This window comes from Erpetoichthys calabaricus, chromosome 4 (genome assembly GCF_900747795.2).
Source record: "Erpetoichthys calabaricus chromosome 4, fErpCal1.3, whole genome shotgun sequence".
In the NCBI taxonomy this organism is placed as follows: domain Eukaryota; kingdom Metazoa; phylum Chordata; class Cladistia; order Polypteriformes; family Polypteridae; genus Erpetoichthys; species Erpetoichthys calabaricus.
The window spans coordinates 169,787,685-169,813,581 of record NC_041397.2 but is presented as its reverse complement, the minus strand read 5'-3'; the positions used below and the strand labels follow the sequence as shown (position 1 = coordinate 169,813,581).

The 25,897-nt window shown below is 35.7% G+C and overlaps 1 protein-coding gene across 2 annotated transcripts in view; it reads right to left on the bottom strand.

The window, feature by feature from the left end:
- Nucleotides 1-6,651: 6,651 nt before the first annotated feature.
- jagn1a (jagunal homolog 1a) overlaps nucleotides 6,652-25,897 on the bottom strand; it is a 469,310-nt gene continuing 450,064 nt past the window's right edge. The window contains exons 1-3 of one of the 2 annotated variants that reach the window (XM_028799933.2): nucleotides 21,022-21,138; nucleotides 10,670-10,777; nucleotides 6,652-9,084 (exon numbers count right to left, since the gene is read on the bottom strand). In XM_028799933.2, coding sequence (XP_028655766.1) covers nucleotides 8,622-9,084; nucleotides 10,670-10,777; nucleotides 21,022-21,077 — 627 coding nt within the window. In that variant the 5' untranslated portion in view covers nucleotides 21,078-21,138 and the 3' untranslated portion in view covers nucleotides 6,652-8,621. Of the gene's footprint in view, nucleotides 9,085-10,669; nucleotides 10,778-21,021; nucleotides 21,139-25,897 lie in introns of those variants that run through there. The other variant, XM_051926087.1, reaches the window with a different exon arrangement.

Below are 25,897 nucleotides of genomic sequence, written 5' to 3'. Positions count from 1 at the left end.
CCTGCACTACATTACTTCAGTCACCCAAGATGTGCAGACAAACTTTAGAAATTTAAAGCAAAGCAGTATTTACTAGCAAATTGAATAATAGGTGCAAAAAAAAAAAAAAACAATAGTAAATGCTGGATATGTCTGGTAACTCAAAGGTTGCCAGAATCCTGGCAGTGATAGAAGGAATGCTACTTTGTTGGGCCCTTGAGCAAGGCCCTTAACTTACAATTTGCTCCAGGGGTGCTGTACAAATAGCTGACCCTGTGCTCTGACCCCAAAACCCTCTGGAGAGTAAGTTGGGGTATGCGAAAAATGACAAATTCCTACCAGAAGAAGTTGTATATGGCGAATAAAGGATTACAAATCACCAAAGCACTAATAAAAATGCACCCATATTTTAAAGTCAAAAGTTTTTTTACACTGGTTAAATAATAAATTATACTTTCAGTAAAAATATGGACGTTTATGAGTAATGTCCATAATATAAACATCTGTTCAAGAGGAAGAATGAATCTTCAGGCAGCTTATCTTGAATCAAAAGTGAAGCTTGTCCTTGGAAGGTATGACCAACACCCAGCTAGACGAGCATCCTGTTCTTTAGCTTCAGGTGATCCTTGCTTTAAGCATTGTTCCCCATATGGGGTCCTGGCACCTGTGATTTTACCCATAGACAACTGGCTGGTCCTTTTGATGAAGGATGGCCTGAACTAGAGGACTTTATTATGGAAATATGTACAAAACAGATTATCTTGTTTAAGGTGCATAGCTGTACTGTAGCCATTTCCCAAGTGATGGATGCATCTCACCTTAACACTGATTAATAGACTGGGACAAAAATGTATTTTTAGACAAATCCCAACCTAGGATCATAAATTAAATTACAAATGCGAAGTCCCATGGCCATTGATCCACACACGAAATATCTATGAGTAGCAGATCAAATTTTTTGATATAAGTCGACATTTCACTGAAGCTTATCTGAGTATAGAACACTCTAGATGAGAACGGGCCAATTAGCCTGACAAAGCTTGCTAGTCCTATCCATTTAATTCTAAAAAAAAAACATCAAGTCTAGTTTTGAAAGTCCCTAAAGTCCTACTGTCTACCACGCTACTTGGTAGCTTATTCCAAGTGTCTATGGTTCTCAGTGTAAAGAAAAACTTCCAAATGTTTGTGTGAAATTTACCCTTAACAAGTTTCCAGCTGTGTCCCCGTGTTCTTGATGAACTCAAACCACTGTACTTACTCCCGTCATTATTTTAAACACTTCAATCATTTACTCTCTTACATCTTCTATTGCTTAAACTGAAAAGACTCAGCTTTTTTAATCTTTCCTCATAATTAATCATCTGTAGTCCTGGAATGAGCCTAGTCACTCTTCTCTGGACCATTTATATTGCTGCTATGTCCACTTTGTAGTCTGTAGACCAAAACTGCACACAATACTCCAGATGAGACCTCACAAGTGCATTATAAAAGGTAGAGCATAACCTCCTTGGACTTGTACTCTGCACATTGTGCTATATAACCTAACATTCTGTTTGTCTTCTTAATGGCTTCTGAACACTGTCTGGAAGTTGAGAGCATAGAGTCCATTATGACTCTTAAATCCTTCTCATAAGATGTACTCTCGATTTTCAGACCTCTTATTGTGTGATCAAACGTAACATTCCTACTTCATATATGTAATACCTTAAATTTAATGACATTAACTTTCATCTGCCACAAATCTGACCAAGCCTGTATGCTGTCCAAGTCTTTCTGTAATGATCTACAGATTCCAAATTATCCGCATACTTAACCAGCTTGTTACTTATATTCTTATCAAAATCATTTATATATATTAAAAATAGCAGCAGCCCTATCACTGACCCCTGTGGAACACCACTCTTAACATCAGCTAATTGTGATAAGATTCCTCACACCATAACCCTCTGCTTCCTGTGTCTGACCCAATTCTGCACCCATCTAAAAACATCACCCTGAACTCCCACTTCTATTAGTTTGATGCCCAACCCCTCATGTGGCACATTGTCAAATGCTTTCTGAATGTCCAGATCCATATTACTAACCGAGAATGGTAAACCGGATGGCATGGACGCAGGTACACGGCGATGGGACCATGAGACATACTGCGCAGGCGCGTACAGCGCGCGTCTCATAAACCGCACGCAAAGTCGTATCCACCGCGAACGAAGGAGTCACGGCCCAAAAACAAAGGAGCTCAACTGACGTGAATGAGAAATGAAGCAACAATGCGCCCATAGCTAACGACTAACGACACAGCCATACAAAAAAGAGGATTCTGTGCTGCAGCCCAGATTCAAACGGAAGAGGCTACGGCGGCCCCACAGGTCCACAATGATGGAACAGAAGGCGCAGGCGTCACCGCCATATTGTGAGTGGCACTACTACGGAAGGAGCAGGCGTCACCGCCATATTGTGAGTGGCACTACTGCGGAGTGAAGTTAGGAATAATGTGCTGCTTGGGATTGTACAAACTGCTGAACGCTTTACACCGAATTCAAACACAATACAGCTCAACGATACAAGCACAAGCCCACCTAGATAAGATCAATGAACGCAGGCGCCTACAACGCGCGTCTGAAGCTGTGGAAGCAAAACAGGCACGGGTTCAAAACGAACGAGCTCGACTGACGGATATACAAACACAAGCCCACCTAGATAAGATCAATGAACGCAGGAGCCTACAACGCGCGTCTGAAATGCCGCAAGCAAAGCGGGCACGGCTCCAAGGCGAACGAGCTCGACTAATGTATTTCAGGATACCCAACAACGGGGGTAGGCGAGCGAAGCGAGCAGGGGGCGGAGCCCCCCTTGTAATAATAATATCATAAGCTCCACTTTCATCATACCCTTTTGTTGCTTCCTCATAGAATTCCAGAATGTTAGTAAAACATGACCTCCCTCTTCTGAACCCATGGTGACTGTTCAGAAAAACTCCTGTACTTGCCATGCACTGCTCAATTTTATCCTTAACCCTTTGCGGTCGTTAGGCCAGAAAACTGGCCTTAGTAAAAAGTGCGCTACAGGTCGTCAGGCCACCGCTGGTGGCCCTGCAAGTTTCTGACCGATTTGCACAGTCGCCTGGTCGAGAAAAGTGGTCTGTGTTATTCCTACGTGCTTGAAAAAAATAACTGCTGTAATTATTGGCGTTTTTTCAATAATTAATTACGACTAATGTAGCGTGACGTTGAAAATTAAATACAACTGCAAAGGGTTAATAATTCCTTCCATTAATTTTCCAGTGATGCGTGTTAAGCTTACTGGCCAGTAATTGCTTGGATCACCCTTTTTATATAATGGATAATATTTGCCATTTTCTAGTCCTTTGGAAACTCTCCAGTGTGTAGTGAATTCCTAAAAGTATGTGCCAAGAATTTATACTGTATATGTACTGTACTTGCAAAGTCCTTAAGAACTCAAAGATAAAAATTATCTGGTCCTGGTGATTTGTTAATTTAAGCCTGTTTAATCTGAGCAGTACTTGTTCTTCTACAATTTCTAAATCACTCAGAACCTCCTAAGTAGTCCCATTTACCTATGGGAGGGTTATGCACTTGCTCACTTGTGAAGACCTCAGAAAAATGCAAGTTTAGAGCATCCACTGTTTCACTGTCTGTATCTTTTAATTCCCCTTTACTATTCCTGATGCACTTCACCTCCTCCTTGACTGTTCATTTACTAATAGCATACTGAAAGAATCTCATGAGGTCATCTTTTGCCTTATCTGCTATATTCCTCTCAAATTGTCTTTTAGTCTCCCTAATATCCTTCTTAAAGGATGACTTCACATTCTCATAAACCCTACGATTCACTTTAGTCTTATAATCCTTATACAGATGTTTTTTTACTTTGCAGCTTCTTTTTTTAACTCTTTATTAACTCACTGCAGAGTTTTTTTTTACATTTCCTGTTAATTCCAAATGTATGTATGTACCTGCCCAGCATTAAATATAAAACATTTTTAAACCTGCTCCATTGCTCCTAGACTGTCTCCATACTTAAAAGCTTATCTCATTCTGTCCTCTTTAGACTTTGTGGCATCTGTTCAAAATGTGCTTTACCAAAGTTAAACGTAACATTTTTTTGTCTTTGCATCCACACTCTTCTATATCACTGAGAATTGCATTATTCAGTATTATGATCACTTGACCCTAATGGTTCAATCACCTCTACATCCTCAATTCTTTCCTGATTAGTACAATATACTAAATCTAGACAGGTTTCACCCCACATTTGTGCTTTAACACTCGTACTGTGTTAAAAAACAGCCACTAATTACTTTTAAAAGCTCCTGCTCTTGTTCTCTGCCATTTGCAAGGTTATCCCAGTTAATATTCGGACCCTCCACGACTATAATATTCCCTGTAAACTTTAATATTACTAAAAAGATGTATGTTAAAATTATTGTCTGCATTGGATGGTGTATAATGCATTCCTAAAATAAGGCCTCTTTCCCTAATGCTTTTCAGTTGAACCCACATGTCCTCACTAAGATGGGACTCATTGCCCAAATGAGGAGAACTTGAGTTTAAAATCTGTTTGACGTAAACAGCAACCCCACCTCCTTTTCTGTTCTGTCTGTCCTTCCTAAAATGTGTATTCCTCTCGGTTATACTCACCCCCATCTTTGTTATTTAACCAGGTTTCCTTTATTGCTACAATATCATAATTATGATCTGCTACAAACAACTCCCAACTTAATTGCCTTATTTTTGACACTTCCAGCATTAAGGCAAGCTATTTTTACTGCGTTACTCCTTTTACATTTAAACATTGGGTTAGAATTTACATTACTATGAATTTTTATATTATTGTTTTTCCTCTATGTATAGGTCTAAACCTGGCCTGTTGTAATCTCCCTGCCCCCATTCCCTAGTGTAAACAATCCTCAACTAACCTACTCATACCTCTCCCCAGTACATTGGTACCCCTCTGGTGCAGCTGCAAGCAGCAGCAAAAGCAGTTCCACTTCAGATTTATGAAGAATAACAGTACTGTAGCCAGAAAACTGGTGATTTGTCACAAGTGGAAGAAGGGGGTTGTGATATGTAACACATACAAAATAGGATTCATTTAGGAAAAAGGTTTAGGAACTAATATGTGATCAAACTAAAAACTTTTTTTCTTAAATGGATTTGTTTCAATGCTTTTCACCTGGCAGAGAGTGATCAGCATTAAAAATTGTAATCCTTTATTCTTGTTTATAAAGTTATGTTCGTTTTTTACCAAGGGTTGGGGAAGGGTCACTTTACTACTTTGCAACTGATTTTTTTTTTTATATTTGAAAGAACCAAATTCTAAGGGTACTTGCTGAAAACAGGTATGAAAGACTGTCTACAAAAGGAGAAACATAATATACTAAGTAAAGAATTAGAAAAAAAATCACTTAAGTAAAACTAATCACAGCTTGCAAAAGAAGATCAGATTTTCTTAAGAAAAAGGAAAGGTTCATGAAGGTCACTGAAAAGATTAGAAAAGCTGCAAATCAAGTCCTTAAATGTAGAAATGCTAACAGTAACATAGTACAGTTGTGCTTGAAAGTTTGTGAACCCTTTAGAATTGTCTATATTTCTGTATAAATATGACCTAAAACATCATCAGACATCAACATAAGTCAGACACATTTGAGCATCACGTATTAGTTTGTATATTAATTGAATGAAAGTACATTCTGTTTATAAAAGCAAATTCATTCTGTGATAGTGCCTTTATCACAACATGTGTGTGTGGTAATTATACCTATTACATTAGGGAAATCAGCAATAATGCAAATTGCCTTTTCATCTTGGCTAGAGGAACCATCCAGGTTTTTCCTCACATGTCCCAAACGTGTGTATCAGGTTAGCTCACAACTCTAAACTGACAACCCTGTGAAAGTGCGTATGGCTGTGTGTACTGAAACAATACAACTTCCTCTTTGTCAGTACTCTTCACTGAGTACAGGCAGAGAGTGCATGCATAAATCCAAAACTATCATGAGTTAACAGCAGGCAGCTAAAACACACATTTATGATATTAAACACAAATGTGCCCAGGATTAGGGCTGTGTGCAATGCTGCTAGGAGAGGCTCAGACTCGCATGATCATAAAAAAGATTAAACAGATTGGATAACAGAAGTATATCTAAACAACGAAAACCCATCTATCCATTTCAAACTGTAAGTTGGTGAAAAGAAAAAGATGGAGTTAATCTTATGTTGGATTAGGTTATCTCAAATATAATATCAGATCTGTTGTAAATAGAATTTCAACTGAACATCACCTCCAACTCAAAACTAGGGTAAGACAGAGAATTGTGTGCCTATTAATGGGCTTACTGTTAGCATATAAAAATTGGCAATTTATAAAACAAAGATGTTTCTGAAGGATCCATATTGTACTGGTTACTAGTTGCTATTAGTTTAATAATAAAGCAGTTTATTCAATGATTAAATTATCAATTACTTTTATTTTCTATTTTTAAACACAAACTATTTTGGCAATTGTTTGTATTTCTTGAATTTTGCAAACCCAGGTGAGTGCAGAAGATTCATAACTTGATTACTGTAAATCAACTGATCAGTGAGTAAAAAATGCATCAATCAATAAAAGAAGATAAAAATAAAAAAACAGTGATAAAACACCCAGATATTAAAAAAAGAAATTTATTACAAGATAAAATTAATATCCAGTCCTATATTTCCATAACCCACTTAATGTGGTTCAACATTATTAATAGCCAAAATCTATCCCGGCAGCAATGGGTGCCTGAAACTGTTTTGGGTTGGACACTAGTAACTTCTGTAGCAAATATATAACTTTTGTAACAAATATAATGCATAAACGCCCCAATTGTTTTGACAAAATCAGCTTATATAGACCAAAGGTGTAAACATGAGGCAAATTTAAAAGACTAAAAGAATGTTCATTAAGCATCACTGGGTGGTAACTACTCTAACCTAAGTAAGGCATTTCATTGTAATTAATTAATAAAATTTGATTAATTTACTAAGTTTTACCTATTTGTTATTTTTTATAATTTTGGCTTTTCAAGATAACTAAATGTGCAAATATTAAAAAATACAATTTTAGCAGGTGTGAAGATAATAACAGATATAAAGAAACCAAACTCTTTAATTAGGTTGACTAGGACTAACTTGTACAATGGGTGTTCAGGCAGAAATCCTCAAACATATAGTTATATAGACATTCAATCTTACAAAGAAAGAGATGGTGGGGGGAGTATGGATAATGAATGTAGATGAAATTAAAAAAGGCACACCTGGTTGAGTTCAGTAAGGGATGTTAGGAAGTAAGTTTCACACCCCATTTTAAGTTTTCTTTCAAATTATCTCTGAAAAGTACACAATTAATAAAGGAATTAAGTTTAAGCTGTAAACAGGAATGATGAAAATCTGTGAACAAGAAAAATTACCATTAAGCTCTAAAGCCACAATATGCAAAGGAACTAACAAGAATAACAAGCAATTAATTCTGTATGCATAAAAACTAATTAAAAGTAACAGCCTTTAAGAATAAAAAATGCACAAAATCTAGACCTTTGACTTAACAAAGGCACTGCTATTAAACACTAGTATCACTTACTCTAATAAACATTCATCTTGTCTATCCAGGTGGTGGACTGCTCATTAATGTATCTGGAAGTTCTATACTGAAAACAATATTGAGTTTTCAGAAAATTTAAGAAAGTTACTTTGAAAAAAAGACAATAGCATAGTAGCTTGCAATTCTTCCTCTGTAAACAGGTAACTGATTTGCACTTAAGGTACACCTAATATTGATTTTGAATTTTTAAAGGATACAACTTAAAAATATCTCTAAGTACAAAATACACAAAGGGCTGGTGGCTAACTCTTGTAGTGATACGCAGTCCAAATAACTATGTATATCATGCAAGCTGGAGAGGCAGAAAGGTTAAGTACGCAAAAAAAGTCAAATGCAGATCCTTAATTTACAGTTCAAGGATAGAAAGTTTTACGCCATTGTATTTATATTATGTGCAAAAAAGTTAATGTACCATTTCATTTAACAGAAAATTAGTCAAGCTTGTCAAATTTCAAATAACCTTTAATGTTTTTGGTTCAGTTTTAAATCTATGTAGTTTTGGGTACATTTCTTTGTTAAAGTAAAAATTAACTGAAAATTTACTAAATAAAACAATAAACTCAATATGGAAAACAAACTTCATTCTTCCAGAAAAACAGATATATTAACATTCAAACCTATCACAAATGGAAATGAGGGACCTTACTTCCATAATCTGTAGACAACACAACATTTGAAATGATAATGGTGCTTAAATATACAAAGGCATTATTATGTTTTGAAACTATCAAAATTCATCTTGGTTATTAACTGTTGCACAATTTGTTTCTTTGCATTGTGGGAAGAGCTTGCACACATAATCATCAGAACTTCTTCATAAATTATAAATAAGTGAGTTCCTCAGATTTAGAGGGTGACAATCTGAAACTTTCCTCCAGTTTTACATGAAACATTCAAAAATAAAACGTTTTTATTAAACATTGTTTTTGTTTCAAAAACAAATCATATTAAAACATAACAATATGAATATTTCTTCTTTAGGTTCTTGATGGTATTTATTATTTCTTTTTTCTTTCCTGAGTAGAAGTAAACCAAGAATCAAGAAGCTTCTTGCTATAATAGATTTGCCAAGCATGAACCTGGACAGCAATAACCATTACCAGGTACATGACAGAGACTGCAGAAAACCCAAATATGAAGCGATATGCCTTGCCATGCCGGTACAGCTGTTGTGCCACTGGGAACATCTCCATGCTTCCATAGATGAGTGGAGCAATACAAAACAAGCCAGCACTGATCATGGAGATCACTAAATAGCTGATATTGTTCCGAGGAAATGATATAAAACTGAAGATACAAGGAATGATGCTTAAAAGATAAGGGTACTCCCACTGATAAGGTGTGGCCACAACATCATGTGACACGAGTTTCAAGTAGCTCACCACCACCTGTGCTGCAACCAGGAGCCAAATGAACACATGGGCAAAGTTCAGCTTTCGGATCTCAGACTTCAGAGAAACACTAAAGAAGAAAACAAAACAATACTAGCATTACCTTACACAGTACATCTAATTACAAAAAAGTGAACATCTTTGGTCTGTTTTTGCTTTTCTTTACCTCACTGTTTGATTTAAAAATTAACTTTAATCACACCGTTCACGTAGCGATAACCAACAAACACTCACACTTTGGGCTGTGTTTCACACAATTTTCACCCAAATTACTTGCTTAACTGTATTTTGAGGAACAAATGAAAAGGTTAAATATGAAATCATACTAGGTCAGCAAATTACTAATGCCTTCTAGTATGTTATGTATGTTCAGTATCATAATGGGACAGTTTGCTTCAAGCCTTCAATAACCATTATTGGAGAAAACACGGATTTCCTTTATTGCAAGGCTTCAAGGCCTTACCACATTTAGTTAAAAGCTCACTAAAGTCATGACAAGATATTAAGTAAGCAGTGCTTTATGGGATTAATGATGCTATATAGTAGTCAGCTAAGAAAAAAATTGCTAGTAAGACTGGGTAATTCTAAGCAAGTTATTTCCTCATTTTACTGAAACATTGTTAAATAATGCCTGTGCTGCAGAGATTGATACTGAGAAGTTATAGTATGTTTTTTAATCTGCCTGAAGTTGCATGAAAGAAAATGACCTTGATTAATTGATCAGAACTTCTTAGCAACTTTTCATAGCTTCTACTTGTTTTTCCTTAATTAATAAAGCTGTTATATTGATCAAACACATATATTGACTTTGGCTCTTAAAGAAGGGTGATTTGCTTACACATTATTTAAAAGTCATGACCTACATATAGGAAATATATACAGTTTAGTAATGATTTTTTCCAGAGCAGGTCCACTAGGATTAAAGATTTCTAAATACACTGCTCAAAAAACTTAAGGGAACAGTTAATCATCACAGTCTAACACCAAGACAGTTAAGCTTCAATCTGCCCAGTTAAGAAGCATAAGCAACTGTGAATCAACTTCACCTGCTTTGGCGTAAAAATGAAAGTGCCAACAGGTGCACTGGAGAAAGCAACAGTAAGACAAGCCCCAAAAAGGGAATAGCTTTGCAGGTGGTGGCCACAGACAATTACTCTCTCCTTATCTTTCCTGATCGAATCAGCTGCAGATACCACCTCATGCTACCAGTAGTGACAAGGACACTAGCAAAATGCAGAACTTGAGAAGAGTCCGTCAAGAAGGATAAGAAGAAAGCAATTGTCTGCAACAACCATCTTGGTTTTGCACTTCACTTGCAGGAACATGCAATGCGATTTGTATTTTTGGTTGAATAGCAACTATTATATGGTCATTAATATAAATTAAAAAAAATAAAAAACGATGACTTTTCATTTAAAAAAAAAACAAAAAAAAAAAAACAAAAAAAAAACTTGCTTAGCTCTATTGTTACTATCAAATGTGAAAGCCAGATGATACAACTCTCTCTCTCTCTATCTTACATACAAACCCATGAAACTATTTAAGATTCTTCTCTCTCCCTGCCATACTAAGTGGAGGTACTAGGATTTTTAATTTTAAAGTTTTGTTCATGGCAGAAATATTCCATTAAAATATATTTAACAGCTATACTTCACCTCATCTGATAGTGAGAAGCCACCTTCTCGCGATGTCGATAGTCACTACCATCTGTTCCTGTAGCACGGGGACCTGCACGTGAAGCCATACTCAAAAATTTCTCAAACCTTTAAAAAAAAAATAATTAGAAAATTTAGCATATTTTTTAAAGAATGTAGAAAAAAACTGAATACTAAAAAACTATACTGTAGAAGAAATGAGGCAACCAACTTTTAACAATTAAGATAGGAATCACTTTAAAGAAAATTCCCTCTTTAGCCTTTCAAAGTATGCAACAGGAAAATAAAAACCTGTAACACTTAAGTAAAGGCTAAATATGTATGGGTAAAATGACTTCTTCAAAGATGGTTTTTATGTGAGTAAAGGCCCTGTTGCATGAAATAGTTTTTCCAATGAATTTCAGATACAACCTTCATTTACATAAAGTTAGCAAGTCAGAAGCAGTTGTGGCAGGCAACCATAATCATCAGTTGTATAGTTCGATATCCCCAGGTACTCAGTCCAACTAGTCTACAACTTGCTCCACAAAAATCAAACAAACTTCAATTTGTCTTAAGTCATAAGTGCAGGATCGTGTTTATGGGAGAGATGATAACCAAATAGTGCTCACCCAGAATTATAATGCAAACAATGAATATAATGCAGCTATGAAGAATAAGGAGCAAAGGAGTTTGGATCTCAGAAACAGAAGACAGGCTTGTCTGTCTACTTTCTTATGTACCACGACAGAATGAAAGTAAAAAAGGGCGGATGTATTTTGGAAATGTCAAACTGTTCTGGAAAGTCGCCATGGATTCATTCAATTTGTCATTTCCTGCAATTTCTAGTCATGTAATCGGACATCATTGGCGGATGAGATCAGAACTCCAGTTGTCAAGTTTGACAACCCTCTGACTAGAAGTCGTTTAATGCGATACTGACTTTAATTAGGATAAATCAGTCACATTGGATGATTTTAACAGTCGATTGCATGTAGAAGCTGACAACATCATCAAACTATTCTTTCCAGATTTATTCCTGATCTTTCTTCCATACTATGAAAACTTTGACAGTGTAAAAAAATGCATCAGACTAAATCATCACTAATGGAGTTAGCATTCGAAAGTATTAGTAAATACCATACCAAGTCATTATTTAATTACTTTTGATCAGCTGCTGTTTGTGGTGATAATACTGATTTAATATTAATTAAAGTACTTTAAAAATAACTGATAATCTGAGAACTCTCACATCACCAATCTATACATATTAATAAAAGGCAAAGCCCTCACTGACTCACTGACTGACTCATCACTAATTCTCGAACTTCCCGTGTAGGTGGAAGGCTGAAATTTGGCAGGCTCATTCCTTACAGCTTACTTACAAAAGTTAGGCAGGTTTCATTTCGAAATTCTACGCGTAATGGTCATAACTGGAACATATTTTTTGTCCATATACTCTAATGGAGGAGGCGGAGTCACGTATCGCGTCATCACGCCTCCTACGTAATCACGTGAACTAAAAACAAGGAAGAGATTTACAGCACGAGTCAAATGCGGGAACGAAGGTAAATGACGTTAATTTTTGACTGTCTTTTAATACTGTGTAAGCATACATATTAACACGTGCAATTAAACGTGTGCATTTACGGGGTGATTTCTCAGGCTTTAAAGCTCGCCTTTTATCAAACGCGGGAACAAAGGTAATTGACGTTGTTCACTGTCTTTTAATACTGTGTAACCATACATATTTACACATGTGCAATTAAACGTGTGCATTTACGGGGTGATTTCTCAGGCTTAAAAGCTCGCCTTTTACTAAAAAGGTAAATGCAAAACTATTTTCAATCATTCTATGATCTGCTTCTCACAACTGAAGGCACCGTGGCTGATGTTACGTCACTTGCTGTCCAACCATAAGCGTTACCTGGTGGTTACCCGGACACTCACTTCACTCCCTTTCGGGAATCGAAGCTCTAAGATTTTCTTTTGTTCTTAATTAAAATTTAAAAGCAATACTTCACCGCTGCTAAGCCCCTCTAGCGCTGACGTCCGAGGGTTCGATTACCGTAAGCAAGTGCAGTGAGTGTGTAATTACATTCACGGCATTCGTAGTCTGATTCACAATCTGATTGTATGGGTGGTTACCTACGAGGTAACGCTTATACTTGGCCACCAAGTCAGGTCGAAGTGATCACTCGAGTAAAGGCAGCTTCATAAAAAAACAGATCCTTAACAAACTGTTATTAGTATATTTTCCCTCAATTTAAAAACGTTTTATTTTCTTCTTAATAAAAATTTAAAAGCGGTACTTCGCCGGTGCGAAGCGCATGGATTTGACCGACTGACACATACAGACATATTCATGAGTGCAGGTACTTCGGAAAGAAAGCACCGTGTAAACCTAAAGTTTAAATTAAGTTCATAGACCTACAAAAGGTTGCTATTCATTTGAGGCAAGATTGCTTTTCTTCTGTACAACTATACGTTGCATTCTCAAGAGTGTGCTTGCACGGCTTCAGATATATATGTATATATATATGTATGTCTATATATAAATATGTAAGCTTATAAGTACTGCCTTACTTCTCTTTAAGAAAGGAAGATGTAATGATACTTGATTTAAACGATTCCATGTCTTCCTGGGTTTGTGTAGCTTATTGTCAATATCTTTACACCTGTTTTTAACACTTATTTACTGAAACGGGCTTTCACGAAAAAAGTTAGGGCTTTGCTACAGGATACACCCTCCACAAGTTAAGCAAGTAAAAATAAAATATATATTTCTGTTTTATTTAAACCTTTTAAGTTCGTATGCATAGCCCCATTTGGCGGTTTTATTTTATTTTTTTTTTCTTTCTTCAGTAATATTTAATCTCCTTAAAGAAAAAGAACATATCCATTTTACTTTTTTTGTACCTCTTTAGTAATATTTTAGTGTAAAAGGATAACCAGTATTTAAACCTTTTATGTTACTTTATACATTTATTTTACACAATGTTGAAAAATTAATAAGAAAGCTACATATTTTGGCAGCTGCTGCTTTCATTTTCAATGAAATGAAAAAAGCTCTCCAAGACAAAACGTCAATGAAGAACAAACAGTTTGCACTATCTAAAAATGAGAAACCCTCATTTATAAAAGTTTGCTGCAGATGACTTAACTGAAAATAAATGAACAGTTCCTATGTGTATAATACATATTTATCTATTTTACTTATGCCTTTACTCCACCAACTTACAACATCTGAGGTACAATTTGTTACATTACTTTTGTTTTTTGCAGCACAGGCAGGTGAAGTGACTTCCTCACGGTCACACAGTGGTGTCAGTACCAGGATTTGAACTGACAAGCTCCGGGTTTACTGAAATATTACTGAACAAAGAAAAAAAACCCAAAACGGCCAAATACGGCTATGCATACAGATGTCCATCCGTCCATTATCCAACCTGCTATATCCTAAATACAGGAGCCAATAAGTACATATGTTTATATACAGTATATATATATATATATATATATATATATATATATATATATATACAGTATATATATATACACATTATATATACAGTATATATATATATATATATATATATATATATATATATATATATATATATATATATATATATATACAGTATATATATATATATTTTTGTATATGTATATATATATGTTTATGTGGATGTGTATATGTGTATATACGTATGTATATGTAGATATGTGTATATGTAGATATGTATATATATATGTATATGTATATATATGTTTATGTGTGTCTGTGTGTGTATATTATATATATAAAAGACAGCAACACTCATAACAATGACAACACAATTACATTGACAATCATGAAATTATTTTTAAAATGTTTCCTTTTTTTTTTTTCATAACCTCTTTAACACACTACTTCTCCGCTGCAAAGCGCGGGTATTTTGCTAGTTATATATAAAATTGCAACAGTAATTATACAGTTTACTAAGCATAATACTCTCCCATCAGGGGTGCAGAAATCCAACGCCCGACTCATCCAACACGGGTAAATTGACCGTCGGACAAGCGTGTTTTTCTGGTTTCAGCTGTCCGCGGACAAGTGCAAGAGACAAGAGAAAAAAGAATTATATGTGCTGTGCAGGGCACATCTTTACCACTACTTTCAAATTTTAAACATTTGGGTACGTACTTCGTGCGGATACAGTCTACTTAAGCATGTTTTTCATGTCTCAAATTGGTCTTCAATATTGTTTACAAAATGACGGCTGATTTTTCAAAGGGGAAGCACTCTTACAGTCTTACATAAGTATTTTACCCTACTATTTACACGCTTGGAGATGCGGTCATTTTTTTCATGCTGACATTACGATGTAATCTGATGATTTTTCATTATAATCGATAACTTTTATATATTACCAGTAACGGCGTACTGCACGTGCAGTGAATACACTTGACTTGAGCATTCCTAGTTTTCATCCTCTTTCTCCGTCTCTGTTTAGCATTCGTTTGCTCAGAGGTTAATGTGCTTGCTGCTTCCTGAGCAGCTCTTCTTTTCTCCACCCTAGCGACCCACTGCTTCTCTTCTTTCGTTGGCATCTTTTCGCCTTAAAACTGATTGTTAGTTTTTGTGTTGCAATTACTTAGTACGTTTTCTTTAATTTTTCACTTAAGCTGGCACTTAAGTCTTCAATCTGCCACAAGAATGATTAGCGAAGGTGGTAGGAATGAGAACGGCGCATATACTCATGCGCTGCACGGCCGCCCTGCTGCGCGGTGCCTAGAGTTGATTCAACAATAAAATAAAATAAAAATGAAAAGAGTAATACAAATCATCACCCCGAAAGCGGATAGTAGACGTCACGTAGTATGTGTGTACCAAATTTCAAGTCAATAGGTGAAACAGTTTGCGAGCTACAGGTGATTTAAAATCCTGGACAGACAAACGAGCAGCCACAGTAGCGTATTATAGAAGACGCTTAATAAAATTCATTGTTTCTACATAAAAATGCGGTCATTTTACTTACAGTGCAAATGTTTTCACCACATAACAAAGCTTGTTAGACAGTTCATCTTTCCTGAAATTTTTTCGAGCAGGTTGTGATATATTGAGGAGTTAAGAAATTTATTGCATGACAACATCAATTTTGATAAACTGTCTATACATCACTTTTGATTAGAGAATTTTTCATATAAAACAAGTTGGTTTCGCGCTGTCAGTTTATTAAAAATAAAGAAGAAAACATTCTAACGGTTTCCAAATGTTATGAAATATCTATAAAAATCTTCACTTAGACGCGATTATTTTTTCTTCTTGTGAGAGATTACAGTATTCTCCGATATGAATTCAGTAAAGAGTTCTCTAAGAACCCGCCTGACTCAGGAAAACCTTCAAAACCAGATGCGCATAGTTGTTGATGGCAAACCTTTAGAAGAGTATGACCCACTACCAGCTGTGGAATTCTGGCTGTCATCTGGCAACAGGCACATCACTCATAAAAACCTGAAAAGTCATCAGCAATCCACTTCTGCAGGACCATCAGTCCAGGAACCATTCAGTTCAGTTCAGTTCAAGCAGAAATGAACAGCATTCAGCCTATGCTGTCTGAGATGGTAAAGATTCTTGGGGGAGAAGATGTTGCAAGACAAAAGCTGAAGAACATGGCAGAAAATGAATCAGGACAGTGTTCTGTTATGTAACTGTAATATGTGAAACAGAACTAGTGTAGCTATAATGAAGGCATTGTTTATTAGTGAGTTAAAATGATAAGGGAATCTTTTATATAATGTTCTAGAGCAAGGTGGCAAAATACTACTCCCTGAAAGAACTTTTTTCAGTTTTAAAATGGAAGGCAGTTTTGGACTCAATAAAAGAGATCAGAAAAAATAAACTATTTTTCACTTTTGTTATTTGTTTATGGGCAAGTGCATTTAACTGGCGGACAAGTGGATTTTCTAAGTTTACTTGTCCGTGGACAAGTAGAAAAAATAGGATTTCCACACCCCTGCCCATAATACATGGAGATTTCTGTGTCAACCTTGGTATTTGAGGTCTTCCACCTGCTAAATATTAGATTAGTTCCCAGTCTGCTCTAATCTTGACATGTGCTTCTCTTTCCTACTGTTATTTGCACTCATTTAAACTGTCTCCTCCTTACCTTGCTTTCCCTCATTTACTCAGTCACATCTTTCTCTCCCTCGAGGTAATAAAGTCATCCAGTTTCCACAATTTAATGTGTGTGTGTGTGCTTCGTTTCTTTAAGGTACATGTTGACATGCACTTCCATATGCATGATATTTTCATCTGCATAAAAAGCAGGGTCTTGTGTTATAAATTGCATTTGCATTTCTGTATCTGTCAAACACATCCAAGATTTGAAGCAAGTGATGAATCATCTGAAGTCCAGCATTACTTGTTCAGTTAAAGCCTGTCACAACAACTGGAAAAAGGGAAAGAGGTGGTATACTTGGAATACTTTGACTAAAAGCTTTTTCAATATTCATAATGTAACTTTGGAATTCATTTTGACCTACATACAGTATGTCAAGAAAGATGGATTGTAAGCATAAAAAGCTGAAACTGTAAAAAGAAATCTTTGAGGAAAAACAAACAAACAAATGATCATTTGTACCCTGTAAAAAGGCTAGGCCATAGGGTCCTAGACTGAAAACTAACACATAATCAGGCAAATTTAACTGGTATAATATTAAAAAATAGTTACAGAGTGAATTAAAAAACACATGTAAAGTTGACATGTTGATGTTAATCTATCCAATTTGATCTCAAGCACAGATATTCATTCCTTTTTCTCAAAGGTTACATTACCACTACAAGTTTATACTCAGTATACCACAATGTATTTATATCTACACAAATAATTTATGCTGATAAATATTATGAAAGTGAAACGACAACTAAGCAGCATAACCTTCTACACAATTTCAGCAAAAGAGATGCACTGCTCTCTTTTACCACACAGAAGCAGCATATAGTTTTTAGAACACCCAAAGATGAGACAAGCATCTGGAGAAGGCGGTGCAAAAAATGTATTGAACTTAACAGGTGGTAACTCTACCTTCATAAAAACAAAAATCCATAATGTCTAGTATAAGGAGAAGGACTTATACAAATTGAGATTTATACTACCTAAAATTGATGTGGAAAATGTTCATATGTACACAAATTAAATGGCATGTGTTCAAACTATATGCAAAAATAAAATGTGTTGTTAATTTTGTTCTAGACTTTAATCAAACATCCACTGCTTGATTTTCATTACTTCAAATATAACTTTAAATATTTAATGACATTCAGCTCAACAGTCTAAAATTGTTAATACCTAATTAGGTCATTTCGTTCACTAAAGAGTATATAGACAGAAATCCTTGAAGAGTAAGGAGCAATAGCTGGAGCATCTGCCAGCAGACCTCTGACAGCTCTAATCTGATGAAATTAAAGTTCTCTCTGTGCAGGAATTCCTTGCAGGCCGACATTGCAGATAAGGAGTACCTCTACCTACTCTGTGTCAAAACTTGACTAATGCCATGAAGGCTATCTTGGACATGTCTTCGCAATTCATTAGTTTCCTCTATGACAAAAAAGCACAAGGTCAATTTTAGAGGGCATTTTACAAGAAGACAAGATTCCCCAAACGTGACTGGTGCAAAAGACCACATTACTATATTTGAACAGGAAATCTCAGTTAGATCATCTGACATTTCATGAGTGATTTCATCCCATTTTAATGGCTTTACAATCTACCATATTGAGGTAGATGAGGGGTTTCAGCAAGCACAATGCTGCACTTACTTTTTTTACTAGCATTGTTTAATTGCTGCTTAACATTTTAAAATAAGTGAATTAATTAAATTAAGGGTAATTTCAGTGATCTGGTTTGAATCTTCCAAAGCATTGTTTGCTTGAAAAAGATAGCATTGACAGGTTTGATACAACAAGTCATTTCTCTTCAACAAAAGGACCTTGTATTTCTTAATTCTAAAATTATGTCTTTGGTGCATTAAAAATTTTATAGTGTTTCTCATATTTCTACAGTAACATGAACTATAGCATTTTATTTACATGTCTGCTGCACATTTTATTTTAAAGTTAACTGCTTTGCAAGATATTTACAAAATGTATTTAAATTTAATTTGAATCATCTAAGAAACCCATTTAGAGCTTGATCCAGATCCTGTCAAACATGCAAACAAAATTTCTAAAATGTGACTGAAAAGGTCTGAATGCCTTGCACCTGAACATCCATTGAGATTCTGTTTAAATTTTATGATGCACTTGAGTTCTTTTGTAAATGTGCTGGATAATACTATGTCACAAGGATAGGATACATCTTTCAATGGAAATCAAGTTAATGCGATGGCCTCCTCAGTCACCAAATGTCAATCAAACAGGAACAAGCTATTCCAGGTAGATATACACCATTAGCTAATACAAAATAACTTTTGAAAACACTGGATTAGACAACAGGCAGCATTTCAAGATAGTTCAGACAATTGAGAGAGATAACTGAAAACCAGCTTATTACTAGGTAGGTACATTTTGTAAAGTTGTCACTCAGTCTACTTTGTCATTACTATTTACTTCTATAAAGTTTTGGTAGTAAAAGAATGCAAAATAAATGCTAAAACTACAAAAATTAAAATAAACGTTACTTTAGGTGTGTAGTTCTGAAAAAATTTATAGCAGTGAGTCACCTCATCTCAAGTAACACATGTAGGCTTGCATCTCAACCGTGTGTGTGAGAAAAATGATTGTAAAGAATCAACATAATGCCGGGTATGCAAATATAACTTTCAGTGCACAAATACAAGTAAACAGAAAGATACACCCCAAGATCCCATACTAATTTGGTACCTAATTAACAATAACAGACACCGACCTACAGGATAATCAAGAATTTAAAATAAATTTTTAATTTAAAATAAATTTCCACACAAAAATAAAGAATCAACTAGCGCTATTTTCCCATATTTTTAAAATTCCTGAAGGATTCATTGTTCCCATGTTAGTGGTGATGGACAAATACACTATTTTGTTAAAGGAGACGATCCTTTAATATGTTTTTCATTAGGTGTAGATGCACCTAATTTTGTATTAATAAAAACTGCTGTTTTTCAGATTGTAAATGCTACATTGCAATGGACAGCATGTTTAGAAAAAGAAAAGGCAAAATCTGTAAATTAATTTGATTTGCCTAAATGGTATCTTTTTGTCATTTTTAACACTAGAAGTAACTTTCATAAGAAAAAAACCTCAGCAGCATTCAGACTGGTTTAACATAATGTTAGACTGTTGCATGTTACCTTATGATAAATGGTGTGTGGCAGACCCGGCCGGGACACCCCTTCACTGTATATTCAGGGGGAGCAGCCCTGAACAGTGCAATACCTCCCCGGACAGTAGTAGTAATAAAACAAACAAAAAAATCTAAATATTAAGAAATTCAATTTGAGAAAGAGAATTACGCGATGACACTTTTTAGAAATGGTATACATTTTCTTTTCCCAGTGCAGCCTTTTTCACTATCGGGTTTAAACGACTTCTTATTTTCACCCTTTCATTTGTGGTGCCCTTGTAAATCAAGAATACAACTACAATAAAAAGCTTAATATTTACTTTTACTATCAGTGCGCAAGAAAATCGCATCACCCGAAGTTGGTTAAACGAAGAATACCAAAAATGATACTGCTTAAGTAAAAAAATCACAGGCCAGAATTACTTAGTTTTCTTAACGTAAACTTGTTAGCGATGATTGAAACACTGATTACAGATAACGATTTAATTGCTTTGTAAAATAATAACTAGTAGTTAATGTATCCACGACAGTTATAATGTGCAAGAAGTCATCAAAACAACTAATAATACCATATTTAATATACCGAATATTGGAAACATGTAACAAAAGACTACATTCCGAGTAAAAATATGTATTTAACATTCAAGCGCTGTGGTTTCTAAAGAAAAAAGAGAGACAGTTCTACGTCTGCGCTGTCCTACAAAGACCACCTTCGACTTTCTCTAAGAGAAATTCTCTTGGGTTGGGTTACAGCGGGCTGCAACACTTATATGCCTCCTTTCTGCATTATAATTATTGACGCCCCTTGCTAGGTGATAAAAAATTTAAATTTGCATGTTGCAAAATGGCATTTTAACCGCATGCACACTGTATCTCAAACATTTTCCTTTTTGTGCTTGAGCATTTATTGCAACCCTCCATTTCAGTCAAAACTTAATGTCTACCGTTTCCTGCTCTAAAACAAATTAACCCTCTCCTTTCATTGACGCATGCACCACGCAACAAATGTAAAATTGCCATTTTAAAACAAGAAACATTACACTTATAAATTAATATATTACATACAATACGTTTTTTCTGGTCCCGTTCTCTTTTGCGCAGGCGTACTTCACTCTGTACATTAAGTGTATGCTGATTGGACAACTGTCTTAGGACTTAACATCCGGGTCAACTGTTAGGGCACACCAATAAATTACGAAGCCTGTAAGTTCTTAGGGAGAGTGGTGTATTTTCCAGTTTATCGGGTAAAGCTCTGTAAGTTAAGGTGTTCAAAGAATTTTTCACTGTGAACTTTCTTTGCGGATTTTGAATATTACGTGAATTCTTTTCTAAATTTTGATGTGGCGTGAGATGTTTCTCAGGCATCACATCCTTGCTGGAGGAGCTTTTCCAGCTCTTACTTCCAATACCAACTATAATATAACATTCTCAAATCTGCACAATTCAACACGAGTCAAGGATCGCTGGAGCCTATTCTGACAATTTCAGGCACAAACCAGGAACCAAAGTACGCACATTCACACACACACACAGGTTCAATTTAGAAATAACAGATAAGTCAAGATGCCGGTCTTTTGGAGGAACCCTGAAGAAAATATGTTATGTGAATGTAGATAGCAAGTGGGTGCAGGATTTGAACCCACTACATTGGAGTGAGCATTGTAAACCAACAAGCCCCTTGAAAACTATACTCGTTTCTCAAGCAGAGATTAAAGCAGTATATACACACTGGTGTCGCTGGTAAGTTTGGACCAATGTAAGCAGTTCTGCTCATTTTTACCCAAATAATTTGCAACTGATTATGTTAAAAGTTCAAACTCCACAACATCAGAGACAGGACAGAATTGTGTGTTGAGTATATTGTAGCTGTTGTATCCCAACTGCAGCTCCAACACTTAGGAGTCCTTGCTTCAAATCCTAGTTTGTTACAATCTGTATGGAGTTTGCATATTATCCCTAAGTCTGCTTAGAGTTTTATCTGCATAATTAATAAAATTGCTGGCATCAATACCAAGAGGCACAGTGGTACTCCCGAACCCTTCCAGTCATAACCACCTCTTAAAAGTATTTTTTAAATCAGGTTTCAAATGGTAACATATTGGGCAGGTGATCTTAATCCATGGATGTTCTAGGGCTACCTCTGGACATACTGATAAAGAGTATAGTGTCATCCTGGCATTTTGGTCACCTTCAGAGATGTTGTGGCTCTTTACCTTGCCACTGTGGGTATCCCACTACAGACCACAGCCATTTTGTCACATCACCTAGCATTTGTAAATCTTAGTGGTGTATATGACAGCATGTATTCTACATTGTACTGATATTAAATTTAATTCTTGCTTATTCCTTGCAATTCCCTCTAGAACAAACTCCAACTCCCACTGAAATTAAATGGATTACAGATTTGAGGAAACAAAGGGATAAATGTTGGAACTAAAACAAAAACATTTGACTGTCCCTAGTATAATCCAATTACGATGTCTTCTTGAGGCAGAAACCAACCCTGGAGTGGGCACCAATTCGTTGAAGGGTACACACATGCATGCATCCACATTCACTCACATTGCAACAATTTACAGTAAGTGTCAATCATATATGGAAAGAATGTTCCGAGTCTACAAAGGCAGTGACCAGGCCAAGATACAAACTCTGTCCCTGAAGTTGTGTGACAGCATCACTAATCACCGTTCCACCTAGAAAAAAAAATGATATGGTAACAATAACATTTCCAGCAACTTTCTGTGGGATCATGAGGCCTGTAAAACTTTAACTTGCACAATTTCAGAATGAGATATAAAAAACATACTTCAGATTTTTTACTTTTCAATGTATTATTTATAATCTAATAGCAGTGCATAGATACTGCATGTCTCTTCCATTCAGTATTCCACACCATCATCTCCCTGAAGCTGATCATGAAGTCTCAGGACCTTTGGAATATAGACTTCTAGATGTAGAATTTGCTGACTGTTAGAAATCTGACTGTGAGGCTTGAAGAACACATCTCACACACACTCACTCTGAAATGTACTTTCTTAACATACTGTTCTCCATGTTCATGCAGGTCTCTATCTGTACGAATAACACAAACTATATTATTAGGTGTATTAATAACTGAACAGTACTTACCAACAATGGCAAGACACCAAAAAGGTGGTATAAGTCCTTATGATGTAATGCATTACTGGGAAGAGACTGCCATGTGCAAGAGCACTACCGGGTTGGCATGCCGCATGCTAAAGTCCCAAACCAGAGGTCTAGGGTAGTGGGAGAATCACATTGGAGGAATTAGATGTTCTGCAAATACTAGTGTGGGAACACAGGGGCAACTTGGCGGTAGCATGCCCTGTATTTGTGCTGTGTTTTCTCAGGACACTTGATCACATAAGTTCTGTTAGGAGATAGTAAGAGAGAACGTAACTTCATGGTGGTTGGGAGAGTTAGAACACTTTTAACTGAAATGGGATCTTACATGGTCTCAGGAAAGGAGAGATGGTACAATTGTTGCCATTTTAAATACAGAGATTGGAAGCAGGAGGAGTAGAAATGTCTACCTGGATGGATGTTTGCACACAATTCCCAAACTAGAACATTATGCTCCATTTGCCTCCTAAGGGCTTATAGCATGGAGTGATCGGGGGAAGCTAAAGTGTCAGGGGCCATCTAGAAGGAATTTTTGCTTGTTGCCCATTTACCAAAATAGGGCCACCCTTCACTCTTGAAGTGACCTTGGGACAGAGTTTAAAGCTGCATTATAGCCAAGAGGACTTTGAATCGGTAATTGGGAGAAATGTTTGGGGAAATGCTTAACTGGCAGGAGGACAAAGGCCATGGTCAGGAAAATGACAACAAGTGAAAAAGGTAGCACTTTTGGTGTCAGTGCTTGTGTTGTTATTCATTCATAAATTAGTATGGAGTTGAAACTGAACTTAAAAAAACACATAAAAATAAAATTGTCTTTCAAATTACTAGTCTTTCTAAGTCCTTGTATAGTTTTAAATCCAGAATAATTATTTGCTTTAATTGCAGGCTCAGTAAGTAAAGTGTAGTATGTAATGAGGCACAGAACTTGCTATGCAGTATACTGTTAAGGCAACAACCTTTTTTTATATTCTCCTATCTTTCTAAACTTCACTCAAGTAAGCATCAGCTATTTGAAATTGCAACTGATGATTTTTAACATCCATGCTCCTGGATTTACACAGCTGTGGTTGAAATGTCAGTGTCTTTTGGCCTTGATGCGCTCTTTCCTCATTGAATGCATTTTATTCTACAGTATGTGAAAACCTTTGCTTGAGTCTGCTGTTATTATTATGATGATTTACCCGATGATTTACCATAGGCAATGACACAAAAACTGGTATGCTCAAGACTTGAAATTGTCAATACAAGTATTGTGTAATTTAAGAAACTAAATTAAATGACTTTCTAGTTTAATCATTATGTGTTACTACAGTTAAATACTTTGCTGTCTTGCAGGGACTGATTTATTGGCGCACTAAGGGGACTGGGGGGGGGGGGGGGGGGGGGAACGTGGCATGGCGTACACCATTTGTATCAGTAGTTTTTGTTCCTGTTCCCAGGGCAAAGATTCATGTCATGTTCGGTCTCATATTACACTTCCACTGCTGGAAAAGATACAGTAATAGAAAAGGAGCCTAGAACAGGAAGTCAGCATCACTCCACCAGCAGCACTCCTGAGAAACACAACAACATGCCTCATACTCTTTATGAGACATGCTACATGTCTCACTTTTCAGGCTAAGAGGCAGATGCCTTCCATTAAACAGGGTTTTCTCAACTGGACCCCAATCCTTTTTATCTCATTTTTTGTGTTTACTACAACATCAAACAATTGGAGTGTGTTTAAAATGGGTTACACATGGGTGTCATAGTTTGGTTACAATCTTCATCTTGTTACCAAAGCTACAAGCATTGATAATGTTTAGATTATCAAAGATATCAAGTTAATAAAAAGCAAGTCTGAAAGGACTTAGTGGGGCAAGAACGCACACTGTCATTAGTAATTAAAAACATGACTGATAAATGTTGTATTTAAAATGAGAAAAATGGGTAATGTTGTCTTTCAAATAACTTCTTTGTTATGATAATTTAGATGGTGTATAGAAGTTGGTTGGGAAATACAGTACTTAAAGAAAATGTCTGAAGAGGTAATACATAAAACAATTATAGCTTTATTTTCATTTTCTTGTTATGTATGCAAAGAGCTTTGAATAGTGAGAAAAGTGCTATACAAATTTAAAGTACTATTATTATTATTATTATTATTATTATTATTATTATTATTATTATTATTATATTTGAAATTATAATAGCTGCCAAAGTCAATAAAAATACTGCTTCTAAAGAAACAGGTTAGGCCTTTGCATGATGGACAGGCTGATTAAATTGAAAAGCAAAAATATTCATCTAAATGGAAGTCCATCCATCCATCATCAAATGGAAAATCAGTTAAATAGTTGCCTTATGAAAAAATAGATAACCTTCTAATATGTGTAAACTTACAGAAAATAGTTAAGGAAAGAACAAAATTATCAAATAGCCTTCAACATAATGATCCCCAGTCTCTAAATGGCTATTTCTCTCACCACTTCACCACCTAATAGCTAATGTGTGGTGAGTGTACTGGAGCAAAAATGGTTGCCGTCGCATCATCCCAGGGGATGTTACACATTAGTGGTGGTTGAAGTGGCTCCCCACTCACTGAAGTGCTTTGAGTAGTGAGAAAAAACACTATATAAATGTTGGTTGTAAATATATAGAATTATTATTATTATTATTGTTATATATTATTATTTTTATTATTATTAAGAATAATAAAAATGTGATGGAAGAAATCAGTCCTTCTTGGCTTAATACTGTTGCAACCTCAGCCTAACAGGTTCATAAAGGAAGACACAGCGGGACAAAGAAGTGATTG